General features: G+C 31.3%; 3 protein-coding genes across 8 annotated transcripts; 2 read left to right on the top strand and 1 right to left on the bottom strand.

The window, feature by feature from the left end:
• Positions 1–1,251: 1,251 nt before the first annotated feature.
• LOC139899575 (L-idonate 5-dehydrogenase-like) lies at positions 1,252–3,361 on the bottom strand. The gene is made up of 6 exons (XM_071882389.1): positions 3,012–3,361; positions 2,765–2,832; positions 2,399–2,635; positions 2,037–2,327; positions 1,592–1,788; positions 1,252–1,483 (listed from the first exon to the last, which is right to left on the bottom strand). The coding sequence occupies exons 1-6, from the start codon at positions 3,142–3,144 to the stop codon at positions 1,291–1,293; spliced, it is 1,119 nt and encodes a 372-aa protein (XP_071738490.1). The 5' UTR covers positions 3,145–3,361; the 3' UTR covers positions 1,252–1,290.
• A 107-nt stretch (positions 3,362–3,468) lies between these two features.
• LOC139899576 (sorbitol dehydrogenase-like) lies at positions 3,469–6,781 on the top strand. The gene is made up of 6 exons (XM_071882390.1): positions 3,469–3,803; positions 3,926–3,993; positions 5,476–5,712; positions 5,794–6,084; positions 6,182–6,369; positions 6,462–6,781. The coding sequence occupies exons 1-6, from the start codon at positions 3,680–3,682 to the stop codon at positions 6,652–6,654; spliced, it is 1,101 nt and encodes a 366-aa protein (XP_071738491.1). The 5' UTR covers positions 3,469–3,679; the 3' UTR covers positions 6,655–6,781.
• A 1,148-nt stretch (positions 6,782–7,929) lies between these two features.
• On the top strand, positions 7,930–10,279 carry LOC139895669 (uncharacterized). Of its 6 annotated transcripts, XM_071878200.1 has the most exons (8): positions 7,930–8,410; positions 8,487–8,514; positions 8,604–8,984; positions 9,072–9,137; positions 9,246–9,332; positions 9,509–9,559; positions 9,754–9,851; positions 9,939–10,277. In XM_071878200.1, exons 3-5 carry the CDS (start codon positions 8,726–8,728, stop codon positions 9,290–9,292), a joined length of 372 nt encoding a protein of 123 aa, XP_071734301.1. In that variant the 5' UTR covers positions 7,930–8,410; positions 8,487–8,514; positions 8,604–8,725; the 3' UTR covers positions 9,293–9,332; positions 9,509–9,559; positions 9,754–9,851; positions 9,939–10,277. The 6 variants fall into 6 exon arrangements, 5 of the variants coding, with proteins under 5 accessions (XP_071734301.1, XP_071734303.1, XP_071734299.1 ...); XM_071878202.1 differs by lacking the exon at positions 8,604–8,984 and having other exon boundaries at positions 9,509–9,643; positions 9,939–10,279; XM_071878198.1 differs by having other exon boundaries at positions 7,930–8,514.
• The last annotated feature ends 12,445 nt before the right edge of the window (positions 10,280–22,724 follow it).

The following is a 22,724-nucleotide window of genomic DNA, read 5'->3' as shown; positions in this document are numbered from 1 at the left end:
CAACCCTCTAATTTTAAGGGATATATATTAAACACTGTAAAATAATAACATAAAGACATAAGTGGCTGGATGGCTTGGTGACCTTTATTCTTTTCAGATGGGTGCAGCTTCGATTCTTGCAGGGGGCGTTTTTTTTTTTCTTCTTCTTCCAGCTAGCGATTTTGGGCCCAGCGAAACGGGCATATACAAGTGGAGTGGGGCATCTTTTCTTGTACCTCAATATGTTATTCAGGTAACTAATCAGTAATCACAAGATTCCTTTTTATCGCTTGATCAACATGTAATCATTTTATGCAGATATTTCCTGTAATCCGTACATATAGCCCTCAACAAAACAATCTGAGCAAAGCCCTTACTGTATTCGATCAAATTGAAGGACCGTCGTTGCCAATTTGGAGCATTGTGATCCAATCCTTCTCGCAGAGACATGTTTTTGCACTACAACTGTTTGATGAAGTGCGTGACCTGGATTATTGAGAAACAACCTGACATGTATTATATATTTGAATTAAAAGCCTGTGGTCGTGTTAAAGATGGGTTTTTGGAGAGAGTTTAAGATGGGGTTCAGCTCGTATCTATCTGCTTGTAACTCTCCAAGTCATATGTAATTTTCATGTGGACAGTTGGGATGTGAAAAAAGGTGTTTGACAACATGCCTGAGAGAGACTTGGTTTCTTGAAATGCAATGATTTCAGGCTCTAGTCGATGTGACCGATTCAAGGAGGTTTTACATCCTTTTGAGCATCTGCATAACGCAGATATGGTACTTGATTCGAGTCACCACGGTGAAGTTATAATAGCATGTGTCAATATAGGTGACAAGAGTTTTGCAGAGTCTATTGCTAAGTATGTTACAGATAACTACAAGATGATTGATGTATAACTTGGAAACATCTTAATGGATATCATGGAAGATTGGAAGGTATGGTTCGATAAAGTTGGCACATGATGTATATGATCAAATGGTATGTAGGATATTAAGTTCTCGTAAGCTTGAAGGAAACATGGTTAGATCTGAAATTGCAACTAGCAAGCTTCTCGATTTGGATCTTTCCATTAGCGGGAATTATATTATTTTATCAAACATATATGCTTTTGCAGAGAGATGGGATGATGTTATGAAAATGAGAAATTTGTTGAATAAAGGTGGAGTGTTAAAAAAAAAAAAAAACAACTGGTTGGAGTTCTTTGCAAGGTAACATATGAACTACCAAAAAGGTTATTTAATGTAATTTGTGACAAGAGATTGCTTCTTATATTACATATCAACCCACTAACAGAAGTTGTATCTCAGAGGTTAAACATAACTTTGATGGCTTTGCCTCCCTGAGCACTTGTTTCAAACGCTTTCTCAACGTCTTCTTGTGTAAACTTGAATCTGTGAGTAATAAGTGGCTTCACATCAATTTTCCCAGTTCTCAAAAGCTCAATGCAGAGTGGCCATGTGTTTCTATACCTGAATATCCCAATAACATCAACTTCCCTAGTGTCAAAAAGAGAGAAACGAGGGTTGGTTTATTCTATGGTGAAAGAGTATACATGTATGTAACTGTAATGAATCTGTGTGTGTGAGGAGTAAATGAAAGAAAACCTTGCAGCAGCAGCAGCAGCAGCAACCAAAGGGATGGTCATCTGACTCTGTCCCAATCCCACAAGACATACTTTACCACCAGATAGAGTGGCATTTAAAGCTGTTGACATTGTTTTGTCAAAGCCAACACAGTCAAAGCTAATATCGATTCCCTCACCCATAGATTTGTGAAACTTTACTACTTCCTCACCAATATCCTGTCACATATACAACCGCCACTCATTAATATATTTTTTTCTGGAATACAATAACTTTGAAGGATTTCTGCATTAAAAATGCATATTGGGTGACTTGTGAGTTTTGATCCATTCCTTCTCAAGGTGTTTCTTCTTTTATTTTTATGTTCTATTACTTGTTTGAGACATGTTAGAGATAAAAATAGCCCAGATCAACTCGTTCACAAATATATTATATGTATTATATAATTTAATTTGATGTGCAGAACCTGGATGCTTGTTGAGACTTTAATGGTACCATTTGCACCAAGGTCTTTAGCAACTGATAATCGGTGATCATCAACATCAGCAATGATGACTTTGGGGGCACCAAAAGCACGAGCAGCTAGCATAGTTACTAGACCAATTGGTCCAGCTCCAATTATCAACACTTTTGTATCTGGGCCGACATTCGCACGTCGACAAGCATGCACACCAACGCTAAGTGGTTCACACATGGCTCCTTCTTCTAAGCTCACATTATCAGGTAACTTGAACACTAGATTTTCAGGATGAACCACCTAGAAGTAGGCAAAAATGCCATGAAAAACTTGTCTTTATCTAACAGTATTAGAACATGTTTGTGTTTAACCTGATTGGCAAGAGAGCCGTTGGTTGGTGGAGATCCGAAAAACTTCATCTTTTTGCATAAGTTATAGCTTCCGTTTTTGCAAAGATTACAATTTTGGCAACTTTTACCAGGCTCGAGGGCTACTCGATCACCCACTGCTAGGGACTTCACATTGGACCCGATTTCTTTGATGATACCAGCACACTCATGTCCAATTACCATTGGCTTTTTCACTATGAAGTTTGCAACTCGCATGTTCTAATTGCAGTGCCACATAAATACATCAAATCCAGTTGAGAAAAATGTACAGGTTGGTAAAAAATGACTATCAATCAATTTGTATACAACAATATTCAAGCATTATGATAAAACATATGATCAGTTTACCTTGAAGTGATGAACATCACTACCACAAATTCCAAGGGCTTTGATCTGGACTTTAACATCATAAGGACCTAAGTATTTTAAAAAAGCAGCATAAATATGAGTTTGTTTCATGTACGTTGAGCCCCTTTTTGTATAGTTATATTGGAATTTGAGTGTAGAATAATTGTAATTGATATAAGTAAAAATTAGAGATGATGATCAGAATTAGTAAAAGTCATGTACTGATGATGTAACCGGTAATAGTTACCAAGAGGAGGAAGATGGTAAGGTTGAATTTGAAGGTTCTTGATTCCAACAAGCCAAGCTGCCTTATTGTTGCTGTCCATCATCTCTTCTTTATTCTCTTCTTGTTCATCTTTATGCATCATTGTCATCATCATTGATTTCTTCAAACTGGTTGTTAGTGTGAAATGGTCACATCTAATCTTATTTTGAGTTTCATTTCATAGCTGGAAATTAATTCATATGTGCATAATACACATGTTTAAGCACAATGTACATGCTCCTATGGCGTAATTAATCTGGTTTTGGTGATTTTTGAGACTGTCGAGAGAAATTACGTACACAAACTAAACACTACAACTACGATAGTACTCCATAATTGGAGCATATTGAAAAAATCTATAATTTAATTAGATAATCGTTAGTATCAGATATTATTAGAGTCATTTAATTCAAACATATAGAATTAGTTAAAATTAAATACGGAGTAGTAATAAATCAAAGAATAAATAAAAAATAAACCCTTTCTAGATATTCTTCTTATCCGATCCTTTATTAAAAAATAAAAAATCATCATATTTTTGCTATCACTAAATTTTATATAAATAAATAAATTATGTGGAAAAGAAAAAACCATAACGGTGAACCAGGGGATTGAAAAAGAGAGGAAGTCAATAATCAGATTAGTGAGATATGGGTAAGGGTGGAAAGAGTGATGAGGTGGCCCCAAATGGCGAAGAAGGTGAAGAAAACATGGCTGCTTGGTTGGTCGCCATTAACACCCTCAAGATTCAACCTTTCAAGCTTCCTGCTCTTGGTAATCCAATTCAAATCAAATCCACTTTTGATATTACTATCACTATTACTACTATTTTACTAATAACTAATACTAATTAATCAGTTTAACTAATTTATTACTTATTAATTAATTGAATTCAGGGGCGTTTGATGTTAGAGTGAGGATGAAAGCTGTGGGTATCTGCGGAAGTGATGTTCACTACCTCAAGGTCTATTTTTATTACTATATATCTTCTACTATACTATGAATTTTTATTTTTATTTGTTTGTTTATTTTTTATGATTAAAAGATGTTGGTGTATTCCTAAAGGGATTCCTAAATTCACTTCAAAGATAATTGTGGTATTTGTATGGATGTCGTTAAAAAATATGATATCTAAAAGTTTGGTAATTTTTGGTACTTCAACTCTCTGTTGTGTTGTTATACCCTTTGAGATATCCAAAATCAAGAAGAATAGGATCCTTTGTTTGATACTTCCAAATTTTCAACTATCTTTGTTGCTGTTTGCTTCTTACTGATATACATACAGATGTTTGCTTCAACTCTCTGTTTTTATAGTAATAAAAGTCTTTGCTTTTCAAAAAAAAATAAAAAAATAATAATATGGATTGATGGATTAATCAAAGCAATAACTCGTGCTTAATTGATTCCTGATTAATATTTACAATCCAACTTACAGGTTTTTGGTTCTTGTACCACTAATCACCAATATCTGTCTCATATATATATATATATATATATATATATATATATATATATATATATAGGATCAAGAGGGAAGTAACCAATCGGGAGAAGCGGGGGGAAGCAAAAACTTTTTTTTTTTTCGTTTTTTTGAAAAAACTTTGTTCACGAACATTATAAATGGGATGAAAATATGAACATTTAGTAGAGACACTTTGTGATAAATATTTTTATTTTGGCGGGAAAACGCTCGAAGAAGTAATATATAACAATTATCGTGTTTTTCGAGCGTATGTTGAGGTTTTAGCTATTGGGGTTTAGATATTAGGGTTTAGATATTAGGGTTTATAGGGTTTAGATATTAGGGTTTAGGGTTTAGATTTAGGGTTTAGATTTAGGATTTAGATTGAGTTTTCAACACGAACGGTTTAGAGTTTAGGGTTTGGTTTGGTGTTTTGGGTTTATGAAATAAACCCAAAACACCAAACCCTAAACCCTAAACTCTAAATCGGGCTAAATTTTACTTCACAAAACATGGGAAAAAAACGTTCATATTCTTCACGAACAATATTATCTTAAATGTTATTTTTGTCGATCGTTTTCCCGCCTAAATAATAGCATTCATCACGAAGTGTCTCTTCTAAATGTTCATATTTTCGTGTGATCTTGATGCCGGAAAAAAAAATTCCAAAAAAAAAAAAACGAAAAAATAAAATAAAATTTTGCTTCCCCTCGCTTCCCCCCGATTGGTTACTTCCCCATTGATCCTGCCCATATATATATATATATATATATATATATATATATATATACATACTTGATAGAAACTGCATAATAAAAAGATAGATTGATGGAACGTAACTAAAGCTTATAATTTTACAAACATGACTGCATAATCAGCTTAATGTCATAGTGAGTTACACTTAACTTTAACCATTTAAAACACTTCACCTTGAATTTTTCTTAAACCTTTAACATGACCGTATTGACTAAAATAATTTTGCAGACATTAAGATGTGCAGATTTTGTAGTCAAAGAACCAATGGTTATTGGGCACGAGTGTGCTGGAGTGATAGAACAAGTCGGTAGTGAAGTCAAAGATTTAGTACCAGGTGATCGTGTAGCTCTCGAGCCTGGTATCAGCTGCTGGAAATGCGCACCATGCAAAGAAGGCCGATACAATCTTTGCCCTGATATGAAATTTTTCGCTACTCCCCCTGTTCACGGCTCTCTTGCCCATCAGGTACATCTTAGTATTTATAATTGAAAAAATAATTCCACGAATTCCCTTTTTCTGGTCAGTAAAAATAAGTTTTTATTACAGGTGGTGCATCCAGCAGATTTATGTTTTAAACTGCCTGATAATGTGAGTTTAGAAGAAGGGGCAATGTGTGAACCATTGAGTGTTGGGGTCCACGCTTGCCGTAGGGCTAATATTGGGCCTGAGACAAATGTACTAGTTATGGGAGCTGGACCAATAGGGCTAGTGACAATGCTTGCTGCTCGTGCTTTTGGAGCTCCAAGAATAGTGATTGTGGATGTAGATGACAGCCGGTTGCAGGTAGCAAAGCAGCTTGGTGCAGATGAGATCATCAAAGTGTCTACTAATATTCAGGTTTCTTCAATCCCTCCTACTAATGACATGAACTTACATGGCTAATTATTGTTAAATATAAATTTATTGTTTGTTAAGCGAATGATTTTATACTTAGGATCTGGAGGGGGAAGTGGGATTAATACAGAAAGCAATGGGAGGTGAAGTGGATGTGAGCTTTGACTGTGCAGGGTTTAACAAGACCATGACAACGGCTTTGACCGCCACTCGTGCTGGCGGCAAGGTTTGTCTTGTAGGAATGGGACACCATGAAATGACGGTCCCTCTCACTCCCGCTGCTGCCAGGTACCCTTATAACATGGCCCTTTTGTTTTGGATATGATTCCATCTAATGGTTGTAAGCTGAATTATGGAGAAATGTTATTGGGTGTAATCAGGGAGGTTGATGTGGTGGGAATCTTTCGGTACAAGAACACATGGCCGTTGTGTTTAGAGTTTTTGAGAAGTGGTAAGATTGATGTGAAGCCGTTGATAACTCATAGATACGGTTTCTCGCAGAAAGAGGTTGAAGAAGCGTTTGAGACGAGTGCTCGTGGTGGTAACGCCATCAAGGTTATGTTCAATCTGTGAATTATAATTAATGTAAAATAATCAGAATAAAATTTAATAAGAAATGGGTTGAATAATACAACTTTAATGTTAAGTATTTGGTTGTGATTTTATGTCTCTGGACAATGTATCTTCTTATCTGTTGTTCTTTCGGATGTTTGCATCTATAATTATACAGTTAGCTTCTAAAACCCTTAATGATTATCAAGGAACTTGTTTATTGTATATATATATATATATATATATATATATATATATAAAATATATAATAATATACGAATAAAAAATAAGTGACACTTTAATCACTTCATATGCATATCTTGGGTGGATTAGAAAATGGTCGGAAACTGTCGTTGTTAATATACTTGCATCCTGCTTTGTATCTCTGTTGAAAACCAGATTCCATAGCCTTTAAAAACATTGTTTTAATTTACAATATAGAAAAATGAGAATAACACCATAAAGATATACTCCGTATGATAGATAAGATGGGGGTTGGACGAAAGTAACTGGAGCTGGAGCTTATGAGCAGGAGCTGGAGCTGGAGCTTATTTTTGAAGCTGGTAGCTGGAGCTTATTATTTTTTATAAATGTTTGGTAAACTAGCTGGAGCTTATTTTTCAGTTCATAAGCTCTACTTTTTTTCATAAGCTACTACAAGTAGCTTCTTTTTTCAGAGCTTATGATTTTCATAAGCTCTACTTTTTTTGACTACCAAACGAAGCTTATGACTTAGAGCTTATTAAAATCATAAGCTCAAACTTTCATAAGCTCCAATAAGCTACACGCCAAACACACCCTTAGTCTTTCTTAGTTGATTGAGATCCTTGCAAGTTGTATACTTGTATGTTAACATGACCAATCATGTTACAAGTTTTGATGAGATAAGGAGTGTAAATAATATCCACAATGAAGTTGAGATTTGCTATTCGAGTCTCATTTGTGAGACTAGCTATTCGAGTCTCATTCTTGGTAAGAATTTCTAAACATTGATAAAGTGTGATGATAGTCGTTCTTGACACATGGGAGGTATAAGGTATTCGATGGTGGTATTTATATGTGCCACATGGGACTTATTCGGTTGCGATATTTTATAGGCATCCAACTTTTACAAAGTAAGTTTGGTGAGTTTGAAAAAAAAAAAAATGATTTTAGTTCTTGCCGATATACACCTTTTGCACATATTAATATTAATATTAATATATATTTAATAGAAAGTATCATTTTACTATTCACTCACTTACTTTATTACTTTATTAGTAAAGGGTATTTTTGTTTTTAACACTTTAGATATTTTATAAACCTACCCCATATTTCTCCCATCACCCACTCTCTCGATGGATCTGTCGAATTCTGGCGATAGGGTTTTCTTTCTAGGTCGCTACTTTGCTCACCGATGATTCCTCCGTTGCGTGTTTTGTGTCACTCTGCCACCGTCATCACCACCAGACCACCAAACGCGGCCAAATTTGTTGCTGCAACCACTACCGCCGTTGCTTTTGGTACCATGACCACCGCCGCTGCTACGGTTTCTTCTCCACCATTGTTTCATTTCATTCCCAATTGTCACAACCCTTTTTTCCTATGAACCCCTAAATATACATCTCACATAATCGTAAGTTACTTTTTGATAGTTATTGGTAGTTAATAGTTATTATTGTCATTTTTTTATTTAATTTTTTCTTTGTAAGCAAACTTCATCTACTACCGTCCGTTTGCGTCATCTCGAAGTTCCAGGTTTTGTTTTTGCTTTTGTTGGTTATTATCATTCTTGAAGGTACTGACTTTTTTTGGTTTGTTGTTAATCGACCGGATATCATTAACTGTTGTTTATACGTTCTTTTTTATTGCAGATAACGGCTACATCTTTTCCTTATACCTGTAAGTTTTCTAATCTTATTTTTGCTATTTCTATGTACTTTATTGGTTTAACTGGATGATTTTTTTTTTTTTTTTTTTTTCTACTATAGGCTAATGTTTAAGAGGCATTTTTTATCTGCTGTTTTGTATGAGTTATTGGTATGAACCAGTTGTTAAATAATAGCCTGCCTTAAGTTCAGTTGGCATCCTTTTTATAAGCCATAATAGTATAATGGCACCTAAAAAACGTGAAAAAAGGTCAGCTGAAAATGCGAATGCTTCGCTCGAGGGTATTAAAGACAACGCCTTCGTTGCGAACATTTCTTCTGTATCTTCGAGGAAAACTGATATTCAAAATATGTTAAATTATCGTAATCGTAAGGCAAATTTGAGTTCGGATCGGTCATTATTTGTTGTTGGATTGTCTGGAGATTTGAAATTGAAGGCCATTGTACACTGCTTCTGTTATACTGTTTTGGGTAGTTCAGAAGGTGTGTAAATTTTGTAGTTTCCTTTTTGATGTTCACAATATCCTGTAGGTATTTACATGTTTTGCGTTATATTGTTTCAAATGGCAGTGATGGACGCTAGGTCTCTGACAACTAATAGTTCATCCCAGGATCGTAATGCAACTGTTGCTGATGGTAAATCATAGCATGTTTTTTCTTTGCTACTATTTTTGTAGTGCTTATTCTTTTTGGCTTGCAGATGGTGTTCTAATTTGTGTTATATTTTTTAAATGTTAACACTAGGTTCTGGCTCTTTGTTGCAATTGCCTGTTTACAATGCTCAAATCTGACGATCTTTACTTGATACTAATCTCGTCTTCAATTCCGAAGGTATGATTCAACTGATGTATGTTAGTTCAATGTTTTGGTCGCTTGCTTTAACTTCAGTTTCCAATTATTGTAGTCTATATTGTTTTATTTTTAGAGTTGTCATATTTTTTTTTTTTTTTTTTTTTGTTTGTATGGTACCTGCTGTTAATATTTTTCTTTGCTTCATAATGAGTCAGATTACTCCACTTGCTGATCTAAGACCTTATGACAACGGAAAAGTGATTGAGGTAAAAGTTTATTGCATATGGATAGCAAGAAACCCCCCAGACCAGACCCCACTTGGATATTGTGTTATTCTATTAGACGAAATGGTATAACAAATAATTGTTACCAATCTGCTTTTATATATTAACTGTACTTATTTACAATAGATAATAATTACAATAATACCACTACTTATTTTACATTTAAATGAACCCAGGGTAACACGATTTCAGGCAAATGCTTCAGATATAAGATTCTTCAACTTGGTTCTCGACATAGACAAAGCCTATACTGCAAGTGAAGTTTTAACGAGTAGTAATGCTCTCATAGTCCTAAATTATTCTATACACTATTAGTTTATTTTTATTTATGTTAAGGTTGTTTTTTTGTTTATTTGTATAGATGTTGCTGAAATGATCATGTTAATCATCTTCCTGAATGCATTGATATGTTAGACGTAAATGGTATGTTGTATTTATTAATATTTGATCACCGTTGGAGCTTAAATAGTTGTTACACTTCTATTGTCTCAAAATATGTTAGTATTTAGTTGTGCTAAAATACTCCTTGCTGAAGTTTAGTACAGTAGTATGTATGTGCTTATTACTTATGAAACTAATATAGTGATAAATAATTGTATGTTTGATTGATAAATGGGGAATAAAAATTACTAACTACTGAATAAAATTTATCATCTTAGTTATATGTTAAACGGACAATTTATATAGTATTAAATTTGGGTTTATATGTGTTGTATAGAAATCTGTGCTATTTGATGACGATTTAGTATTGGTGGTAGGACAAGTTTTTTGGGAATTCAGTTCAAATATTAGGCTGTTAATTATGCCATTAGATTCTTAATATGAATTTTTTTAAACAAAAAGTACGTTTATTGATTAACTATAATTCTTACAAGGGTAGCAGTATGGTCATATGACCCAGACTACTGTAAAAGCTATTATGCATTTAGATTTGTGCTATTGGCTACCATTGACTTATACATTTGATCCTTAAATAATAGAATTTGATTTTACCATTGACTACCATTGGCTTATACCATTGCTACCATTCTTATATGCAAATTGATTGTTCGCGGTTCCATTTATGTATATGCTTTTGTTTCTCGCACTTGCTCTATATGAATATAGGAGTGGTTATAGTGTTATAATAGTATGATTGATTGACAAAAATGCAGAATAAAGATTGATGCTTATTGAATTAAGCTCATAATGTGTGACGACTCGGAAATTTCCGACTAAATTTAAACTTAATTTTATTATGATTCGACATGATAAGCAAAGTCTGTTATGTTGAAGTTTTAACAATTTTGAACTGTGTTCATATATTCAATTAACCTTTGGCTATTCCCGACGATTCACGAATAATTGAGTGTAAGTAAATATATATATATATATATATATATATATATATATATATATATATATATATATATATATATATATATATATATATAAACAAAGGTATATATAACAATTTGAAATAACAAAATATAATATATTAAAAAGAATAATTAAATATTGTTAAAATGAATAAATAGTAAATATTCAACATATGTTATCATATAATATATAATTGTAACCTAACAATATATTTGCTATAATATTATTATCATTATATCATTATTTTTCTTATTATTAATATCATTATCTGTAGTATTAATATTATTATATAAAATTGAAAATATGTAACATGTTTTATCTTAATTATAAATTGTATTTTTATTCGATATTATTGTTACATTATCATTAATTATTATTATTATTATTATTATTATAGTTATCCTTATTATTATTATTATAAAGTAAGACAAATTATTATTATCATTAATAATATTATTATTATTAGCATCATTATTATTAATTATTATTAACTTATCTTTTTATTAATATTATCATATCAGTATTATTATTTCTCTTTATTATTTTGATATTATAATTATTATTAGAATTATTTCGATATTATTATTAATAATTTTATTATTATTGTTATTAGTAATAGTATTATTATTATTATTAATAACATTATTATTTAATATTACTATGAATATTCTTATTAAAAATTATCACTATCAATTTCATTAAATTTTTTATTTTTATGACTTATTATTATTATTATTAATGTTATTATTTGTATTTAAGTTATTATTAATATAATTAAAATTATTAATTATTAATAATAATTATATAAAAATTCATACGCGTAATTTTTGGAATTCAATCATGTTTCCCATCTCAATCAACTTTCTTCAAATTTTGTTCTTGTCCCTGAATCTATTACATAAACGAATACAAACACTGAAATAAATTCAAATAAAGTTAGCTTTCGTTTTCTATTTTATTTTATTTTTTTCTGAGTGAATATCTTATGTCGACCCATCAATCTGCTATAAAACAATCGATAAGTCAATAATATTGATTTAACTCATTCTTTCCTTCAAAACCATTGTCAAATAAATTACTTACAACTTTTAATTTTCGAAATTCAAACAGAAGAATAGAGAAAACGAGTCGTAACCTCTGTTTTTGAACTCAAATCTCAAAAACCTTGAATTCGAATAAAATTTCAAAAATTAGAAATGTAGTTTTGTTAGGAATCCTCTATTGAATCTTTCTGCAAATTTTCAAACTCCAATTCTTATTATCGAGTTCCAATTTTGAGGTCAACGTTTCAAATCAAAAAGTCAAACGAAGTGTTCATAGCAAAATTCGGATTTGTTTTGATGTGTCAATTCAAATTGTCCAGAAAGTTTCTAGGAATGGAATGTAAACTTTTTCATGTTGTAAGTTGGATCTAAAACGCTGTAAATTTCAAAATCATGATAGGAGTTCATAAGGTGTTACAGCGAACTGTTTTGGTTGCTGTATCTACTTATTTTTTTTCTTCTGCGAAATACAAAGTCACAATTATAAATGGTTGTCGTTTTAATTACATGTATTAAAATCAACGAGTAAGTAAATGGGGATTTTCCTAGTCTCTGATTGATTTGCATCACGAAAAAGATGAAGAAAAAGGGGTAACTGATAGGAAGGGTTAAATAGAAAATGGAAGTGGGATTAATCAGATAAAGAGAAACAGACGGATGGTTAGGAGTTGTTTAGGTTATTGAGAGGTCGCGGGTTCGAGCCCCGGCATGGGCTGTTTTTTTTGGGAATTCATTCCTTTGAGGTAGTCTTTATTTATTCACTTATTATTATTATTATTATTATTATTATTATTATTATTATTATTATTATTATTATTATTATTATTATTATTATTACTACTACTAATTAATATTATTATTATTATTATTAATATTAATATGATTATTATTATTATGATTATTATTGTTATTGCTATTAATATTAGTACTACAATTATTATTGTCATTAACATTATTAATATAAGTAGTAATTATCAATTATTATTATTATTACTAGGTATTAGTAATATCATGATCATTATTAGTATTATTATTATTATTATTATTATTATTATTATTATTATTATTATTATTATTATTATTATTATTATTATTATGATTGAGATTATTGTTATTATTAGTATTATTATTACACTTATCATTATTGTTATTATTATTATTATTATTAAGTATTAGAATTATTATTATTAAGTATCATGAATATTAATTATTAATATTATTATTACTAATATAAGTACTATGATAAAATTTTCATTTATTATGATTATAAATACAAGTATGAATATTATTATTATCACTAATAGTTGTATTATTATTATTAAACAAAAGTATCATTATTAACAATATCATTATTATTATTAATATTATCATTTTTAATAATGTTATTATTATTATTATTATTATTATTATTATTATTATTATTATTATTATTATTATTATTATTATTATTATTATTATTATTATTATTATTATTAGTAAATCATTAATATCAAAACTATCATTTTTAACAAATATATATTTTGTACATAAAACATACTTATCACATATATTACAAATATATTAATATTCCATATAACTATATATATAAATCATATTAACTTTACTTATATAAAAACTTACATACAACAAATTAGGTATTTTTAATATAATCCTAAATATATATATATAGATATTAATATAACTATATTAATCACTTTAAATACATATACAATATATATATATATATATATATATATATATATATATATATATATATATATATATATATATATATATATATCATATAATTTAAGATATAACATAAAGTATATGTTTTTAAATGAAACCTAGTATAAATCTTATATAGCTACAAAATATATATTAATAAATGAAATTATGATATTTCTATTATATGTTTTAATAGAAATGCAATTAATATAGGTTCGTGAATTCGAGGTCAACCCTACACTTGTTCAGTGACGTCATATGTAGTTTTACTACGAAATACAGTATCGTGAGTTTCATTTGCTCTCTTTTTAAATGCTTTTGCAATATATATTTCTGGGACTGAGAATACATGCGCTGCTTTTATAAATGCTTTACGAAATAGACACAAGTGATCGAAACTACATTCTATGGTTGGATTATCAAACCGAATATGCCCCTTTTTAGCTTGGTAGCCTAAGATTTGGTGTTTATTATAATTGCCACCAATTGACGCGAATCCTAAAGATAGATCTATGGGTACTAACAAGCCCCAGTCAGAGAATTTGAACTGCTTTAATACTTCGATTTATCATGTCTGATGTGAGTCCCGGAATGATGGGGATATTCTATATGCATCCTGTTAAGGTCTGTTACGAGGTGTTCACCATATGAATGAATTTTAATTCGCGAGTTACGCGTGTCAATATATGAAATCTTGTGGTCTATTAAAATGATGGAAATGATTGATTATGATAAACTAATGAACTCACCAACCTTTTGGTTGACACTTTTAAGCATGTTTATTCTCAGGTATGAAAGAAATCTTCCGCTGTGCATTTGCTCATTTTAGAGATATTACTTGGAGTCATTCATGACATATTTCAAAAGACGTTGCATTCGAGTCGTTGAGTTCATCAAGATTAATATTAAGTCATTCATAGTTTGGATATATTATGAAAGGATATGCATATATGACAACTTTCGATGTAATGGAAGTTTGTCTTTTAAAAACAAATGCAATGTTTGTAAAATGTATCATATAGAGGTCAAATACCTCGCGATGTAATCATATGTTATTGTATTCGTCCTTATGGATTAGGACGGCTCATCACATGTGGTATCAGAGCGGTGGTCTTAGCGAACCAGGTCTTGCATTAGTGTGTCTAACTGATAGTTGTTAAGATGCATTAATGAGTCTGGACTTCGACCGTGTCTGCATGTCAAAAGTTTTGCTTATCATTTCTAGTCGAAAATCATCTGCTTATCATCCTTAGGAAATTACATGCTTATCATTCTTAGTCTAGACACATCATACTGCATTGATTGCATGAATAGTGTTTAGACAAAATTCATATCTTTGCGTATCTGCTAATTCATATCTTAACATATTGATATTATGCGAGGTGTATATGAAATAGCTTATATTTTACTAGGAAAAACTATGAAATACGATACAATTTTACACAAGATATTTATTTATTTATAGAATGGATATACCTAAACCTTGCTACAACACTTATAGGCAGTGTACCTAATCGTACAGTAGTGTAGTTTTTAGTAAGTCCGGTTCGTTCCACAGGGAAATCTTTTAAACAAAGCTTAACGCTATATTAGTTTTAATTTATAAAAATACAAATATATATATATAAGTAATATTATTATTATAAAAAGGGGGTTTTTACCGTTTAATAACCGGTTTATCGATTTTTAAAACTTTATTCACAGTTAAAACCTAATGTAAAATATTAAATAAATAAAAGACTTAATTTAAAGCGTAAAGTAAATAACGATAATGAAAGTGCGATAAAATAAAATTACGATAATTAAAGAGTACGAAAATTAAAAGTGCAATTAAATACAATGACAATAAATAAAAGTGCAATAATTAGAAGTGCAATTAAATATGAAAATAAAGGAATTATGCTTATTTAAACTTCCGTAATCATGATGTTTGACGTGTTGATTTTTAGTTTTATGCCCATGGATTAATTGTCCTTTGTCCTGGATTATTTAATATGTCCGTCTGGTTTTTGTCCATAACAGTCCATCAGTCATAAATATAAAGTGCGAGTGTCCTCGTCAAATTATCCTTATACCCGAAGTCAAATATTCCAACTAATTGGGGACTTAAACTGTAACAAGGTTTTAATACTTTGTTTAATAATTACACCAGGATATCAACTGCGTGTAACCCAAGGTTTTAATACTTTGTTAACAATTACACCAAGTGTCTTTGTATATAATTTCACCTCTGTTTTAATAATTCTAGTGACTATTAATCCATTCCCGTGTCCGGTTAATTGAACGATTATTCGTACATATAAATACCCCGCCCATCGTGTCCGATTGAGTGTATATGGTTATTTATATGTACGTCCAATTGTAAATCTTTATATTAAAATTAACAAACTATCATTTAGTTAAACAAATATAAAGCCCATTAATAGCCCATACTCTAATTTTCACAAGTGTCGTTCTTTTGTCGAAACCCCAATTATGGTACAAAGCCCAATTACCCAATTTTAGTAATTAGCCCAACATCATGATTACTTCGTTTTAAATAAGCATAATAATAACTTAGCTACGAGACATTAATGTAAAAAGGTTGAACATAACTTACAATGATTAAAAATAGCGTAGCGTTACACGAACAGAATTTCGACTTACACCCTTACAACATTCGCTAACATACCCTTATTATTGGAAATTAAAATTAAAATTAAAATTAAAATTATAATATATATATATATATATATATATATATATATATATATATATATATATATATATATATATATATATATATATATATATATATATATATATATACGTTGAGAGAGTTGGATGGATGGATTAAACTGAACCAAACACACGAATTTATAGGCCTGTGAGCTGGAAAAGGAGCTCGTGCGATCGCATGAAGATTACTCTTCAAGGCCATGCGATCGCATGGCCAGCTGGGGAGGCTCAAATGCTCTTGTTTTTTCTGCCGACGGTTTTTATAATATAATATAATATATATATTAATTTTAAGAATTAAATATATATTATATTATATTCATGTGCATAGTTGACTTGTAATTTTTAGTCCGTTACGTCGAGCGTTGAGAGTTGACTCTGGTCCCGGTTCCGGATTTTCGAACGTCCTTGCGTACAATTTAATATCTTGTATTTTGTGTTTCGAATCTTGTACTCTTGTAATTTTGAGACGTTTCTCATCAATAATTGGAACCTCTTTGATTGTATTTTGTACTTTTGAGCTTTTTGGTCGTTTGCGTCTTCAATTCGTCGAATCTGTCTTTTGTCTTCACCTTTTATTATTTAAACGAATATCACTTGTAAATAGAACAATTGCAACTAAAAGCTTGTCTTTCTTGAGGGATAATGCTATGAAATATATGTTAGTTTTTAGCATTATCAAATATTCCCACACTTGAGCGTTGCTTGTCCTCAAGCAATATAGTCTTGAATAAAAACATACTAGAATCACTTCTTTATTCTTCACACTTTGTACATCAGTGATTTCATTACGGCGGTATGAACAATGGTAGTAACGTTATGGTTTACAGTCCCACATGACTATAAAAATTTTAGATCCTTTAAGGAAATTGGATCTTTATGAAAACATTTGATCTTTTGAAAATTAAATCTAGCTTTTACCCTAGATAAGTTTTCCGGGATAACCCTTCACCGGTGTTTACAAATTATTTTTGTGGGTTTGGTGGGTTTCAGATTTGAAAATTTTAGTTCAAAACTTGCGGTTTTGTGTCACCTACTTGCTAACCTTGTATTGGAAAAGCAACACGTCCAGTTTACTTGTTCCGTATATTACCTTTCGGTAAACTACCGTCCGGTTGTAAAGGAAAGCGTTAAACAAGCAACTGTTAAGGCAATGTCCCCTGACATGCTTTTAATTATGGTCTATAACGTGTCGGATGCAATTACTATTCTTTGTAGGAGAAATAGTAAAGCTCACCCTTATAATTTTTCGGTCTGGCACAAGGTCCTGTCTTTGACCATGCTATGCAACCACTGTTCTTACGGTTGACACCCGATTTGGTTCAGGTGACCTAATGAATTCCAGGTGAATTTCTAGGATTTTACGTTCAATGGTAATGAACGCATTGAAAATGGGTTTTCAGAAAACAAATCGGTTTGCAATTTTGATCAAAATATTTTTTCGTTCAAGCTCGAGTTTAGATATCATCGAATTTCATGAGTTTGTAATTCTTAATCTTTAAGGTCAATCTCTAGGATTGAGTAATATCAGGCTTAAAAGCTGATTTTTGATCTTTAAGGAGATTATCCTTTTCTGGGGATCTGATTCATTAGTCTTATCAAGCTAATTTGCACGGCGTCCTCCCCATTTTACGAGACAGATCCTCTCATGGTTAGGATAAGTCTGACCACTTGCGACCCTGTTTGATGCTGAGGTCCGTGGATTTCTTGCTGATTTTAGTGATGGCTTTTCTAGATTTTTCGTCAACCTACAGCTGGTCTGGACGACAACTTCATGACCTAAATCAAGAAGCGCGTTTCTTTTTTGGAAGACTTTTACTTCCTTTTAATGATGGAATTGATTCATCGTGTAGATCCATCTTTCTTTCAAATATATTACAGTAAATCGGGTAAAACTGAATAAAATCGTCCAAAACAAAAGTATCTTCAGTTATTTGTTACAAAAATATGTGTGATATATGTTTTAAATAACTTGGTAAATTTTCCCACACTTGGCTTTTATTTTCCTTTTTATTGTCCTCTATTCCATTTTAAATGAATTCTAACATTTTAGGTTGTTTCTCAATTTATGTCCTTTCCGAGGTAACAATAATTTCGGTGTTAACACTTAGTTTTATCGTTCATAAATATGTATAAACATGATTTTGAATTCATTTAATTAAAAATTTTAAAAATTTTTACTAGAATTGGGTAGTCAGTATATAAGACTATGGCTGTTCTTTATTATCAGAGAGCACTAGATTCTAATACAACTACTGCGTTACTAGTATTTCTAATGGTAACCAAGTGTACAAGTCAAAAATTTTTAAAATTCCGAAAGAATTTAACCACTTCCCACACTTAAGATCTTGCAATGCCCTCATTTGCAAGAAATCAGTAACAATTTAAATTATTGAGGGTAAATAGCGTAGAAAAATGATTAAATTTTACCAAAGTTTCCAAACATATTGGCGTTTGTTTGCTGAATGATAAATGGTGCATATCATTTGTTCATTCCATCTTGTTGTTACATCACATTTATTTTTCATCTTGTCGTCAAAATTACTAGCTTTTGCTGAACTTAATGCCAGTCTTTGAAAATGCGCTGTTTTACCCTGTTTTGTACAATCGACAATATACATACATACAAATATAAACATGCATGGCAATTTGAAATGGGACTTAATATCCCACTTTCAAATCCTAAATGTGAAATATTAGTACACAATAATAATAAAAATGATAAAAATTACATAAATATATCCAATAACGTAAGTTTAAACATGAATAAGTAAAAAGATAAAAACATAAAAATCATAAAAATAACCAATGGAACTAAATCAGTCTGGATAGGGGTTCCATTGTTGGTTATAGGTGTTCTGATAGGCTTGGTTATAGTCATACCGGTTAAAGGGTGGTCGGATGTCGGGGTTGTGTGGCGGAAAATGAGCAGGTCGAGTAGGCACGTAATTATTTGGTACCTGATATGATAGCTGGCTCATGATTTGGTGCTGATGAACTAACCAGCTATCGTGTTGGCGTCGCCTATAATCCTCGTATACTCGCTCGGAGTTTCACTGCTCGTACATACTATGTCTGGCCGCGCTCGTCATTGCTTCCTCATCTATACGAACGTGGACGTCAAGAATAGCATCTCGAAAGACATCCCTAATGTCTTCAGCTTCCTCCATTTCCTCGTCTGAGCCTCTCTCTACCTGAGGATGATTACCTTCATAGGGAATTGCCTGGTTGCGTCTACTCTTCAATACCTTAGCACCCGTATAAACCCGCAATCCTATGGTCTCATCCTGTTCTCTACAAACCTGTAATGGACCCCCTTGGTTCCTATCAACACCTAAATACTCTCCAATGAGAGTAACAAAAATACCTCCTCCTATTATACTCCCGTCCTGCATTCCTACTACCATTTTAGATAAATAAAAACCAACACAGTAAGGGATATTAACAAAGCTTCTCGGGTCTCGAATACACTTTAGGTAAAATAAATCATGTAAGGTCATTTTCTCCTTATTGTGACCTCTCTGTGTAATCGAGTTAGCCAAAAATCTATGAATTACACGAAGCTCGGCTTTGTTAATATGTAAGTAGGAGTGTTTTCCTCCTAGTGTAAAAACATTATAGTTTGACATACGCCTCCAAACGGCGTTCGCATCAAAATTCCTATCTACCCTTTCACCACGATAAATCAAACTCATACAGTCGGGTAGTAGCAATTCACTAGGAGTGTAAATCTGTAATGCCCCGGCCATGTCCATCATGGACATTCTGTACATCCTACCGCCAAGGATAAATCTAAGAAAACTTCTATCATCTAACCTATCTACATCTACATTTAACGCTATAGTACTCATCAGCTCAACACACCATTCCTTATAAACAGGTCTACGAATGGTGAAAAGACGTTCCCAATCTGTAAAAGAAGAACTGCCATACCTTTGAATCAAATGCTGTCTAACACGGTCAGCTAGATGGACCGTTTCCAAAGGATTCCAATCAATTACTCTCGGCACCTCTACCTCTTTTGTTACCAATTTAAATTTATTACTTTGATATGCCGGGTAATCTCTCCATCGTCTATCGAATCTCAGATTAGGATGCAATGTATGTTCCGGAATTGTTGGGTATTCTACAGGTGGATGTGGCGGAAATACTATGAATTCATTAGGTAACAGTAGCGGGTCATAATAAGGTACGTGCTGATCAGGCAGTTGTTGTGGTTCCTGTTGTGGTTATTGTTCAGGTTCTGGCTCGTATTGCATTTCTGGTTCTGGTTCTGGAGCTGGAGCAGGTCGTCTAGATGATGATGATCCTGAACCTCCAGTATCGGCTTTCTGCAAAACCCATTAAACACAAAATTTGTGCATCCAAATATGCATTAGTGTTAGCAAAATAACAACTTAAAACAATCACAATAACATGTTAAATCAAAATTAAACTTATACACATTTTCACATTTTTTTACAATTCTATACTTTTTCAAATAAGCACATATGAAAATGTATACAAAGTTCATAAGCATTTAACTCAAATAACATGTCAAAATAGTCATTATTAATAATTAAACAAGTCTCAAATGGCAATTATATCAAATTAATCAAGTTCATGAATTTTGGACTTAAAAAGTCCACTTTAATCTCCAAAAATCATGTTTGGGATCAATGTTTGGATCATTTAACTACCTAAACATGTTACACTACTCAATTTAGCAATAATTCATAACAAAAATCGGCCATAACCTGTTTATATCAAAAAGCCCCAAATTGCTCAAGAACACAAACCCTAGATTTCTAAAAATTTTGAAGTTTTTGGCTTCAAATCATGTTAAATAGCATCAATCTAGGTTATACATGCATAAAATACTATCAATTTAACACTAATTACACTAGAAATTAACAAAATTGCATTAGGTAAATATTGGTAATTATCACAAAAACTAGAGAATTTAAATGTTTAGGGGTGTAATTTTTACCTTTTCGCTGAAGAATGCAAATCTAGGTATGATTAGAGCAAGAAATTTGACGAATTACGGTAAAAATTTGGTGAAATTTGGTGAAGTTTTCAGAGAGTTTCGTGTATGTGTGTGTGTTGTGGTGTGAAGAACAGAACAGACTGCCTTTTGATCCTGGCCTGATTTTCAGCTCCATGCGATCGCATGTAGTTGAAGTGTAAACCCCATGCGATCGCATGAGGGTCCGGGTACAGTAATTTATTTTTTTTTTAAATAAAACCTTACACTTTATAAAACATAAAATTAATAAAATTTTAAAAATTTGTTTCTTTTTAGGATGAGGGCGTTTCGGATCGATGTCCTAGTCCGTCCCTCGACAAAATTTTATAATTTGTCACTTTTTAATTGTGGTTTTAAAAGTAAAGATTTTTGGGTTTTTTAATGTTTTTGGCATACTTTAATTCAATAAGATTAAAAATAATGATAATAAAAGTTCTCGTTCCTCCCTCGTGTAAATCATATTTTTAACTTAGCGAAATAAAGTAAATTTTTGTTTTTAAATTCACATCAAACTTAAATTTAAAATGCATAAAATTAAAAATTCATATTAAAAATTTACACCAAACTTAAATTATATTTTTGTTTTTATACATACAAACTTATATTAAAAATATTAATTTTTCAAATATTTACAATTTTAAATATATTGATTTTAAAAGTTTACAATATTATTTTAATATTAATTTTAAAAACAAAGTAAAAATAAAATTAAAAATCTTTTTGGTCTTTTATCCCACTTTAATCAATCAAATATTATCAAAAATATACGCCTCTCTTTTCGGTAAAGTAATTTCGGTTCAAATACCTAATTTAACTCATGACAAATTTTTGAAATATTTTGGGTTGATTGATTAAAGATATTTATACCTTAAGAATAAACGGTAAATTTCGCAGTGATGTAATAAATTTTTGTATGATATCAATAATTTCGGTCGCAAGACCTAATTTTATCGAATACCAATTTAATACTTTATAGCGAACAAATTAGCGTTTATTATCAAAAGGTTAAAAATAAAAATAAAAATAAAAACTGTACAAACTTACCTGTGAGATAGTATTCTTAGTGATATGCTCTAGCCCACTCATAAGATAGTCGGACTAATTGATTTTCCATGGCTACATAGGCGTAACCTCGAGCATTCAACGTTTTTTCTTCTAAACATATAAACGGTCCATCTTTGCATAAAGTAACGAACTCGGTATTGGAATATGTCTGATTCGTTGAACATTTTCCTTCGTGTGACCATTTTCCGCATTTGTGACATCTTTCAAGGTGTCGTGCTCTTCTTTTCGCTGCGAATTTTGATTTTCC

Source organism: Rutidosis leptorrhynchoides, chromosome 3 (assembly GCF_046630445.1).
Source record: "Rutidosis leptorrhynchoides isolate AG116_Rl617_1_P2 chromosome 3, CSIRO_AGI_Rlap_v1, whole genome shotgun sequence".
NCBI classification, from domain to species: domain Eukaryota; kingdom Viridiplantae; phylum Streptophyta; class Magnoliopsida; order Asterales; family Asteraceae; genus Rutidosis; species Rutidosis leptorrhynchoides.
Note: the sequence above shows the minus strand (reverse complement) of the source record. Positions and strands in the feature narration are given on the sequence as shown.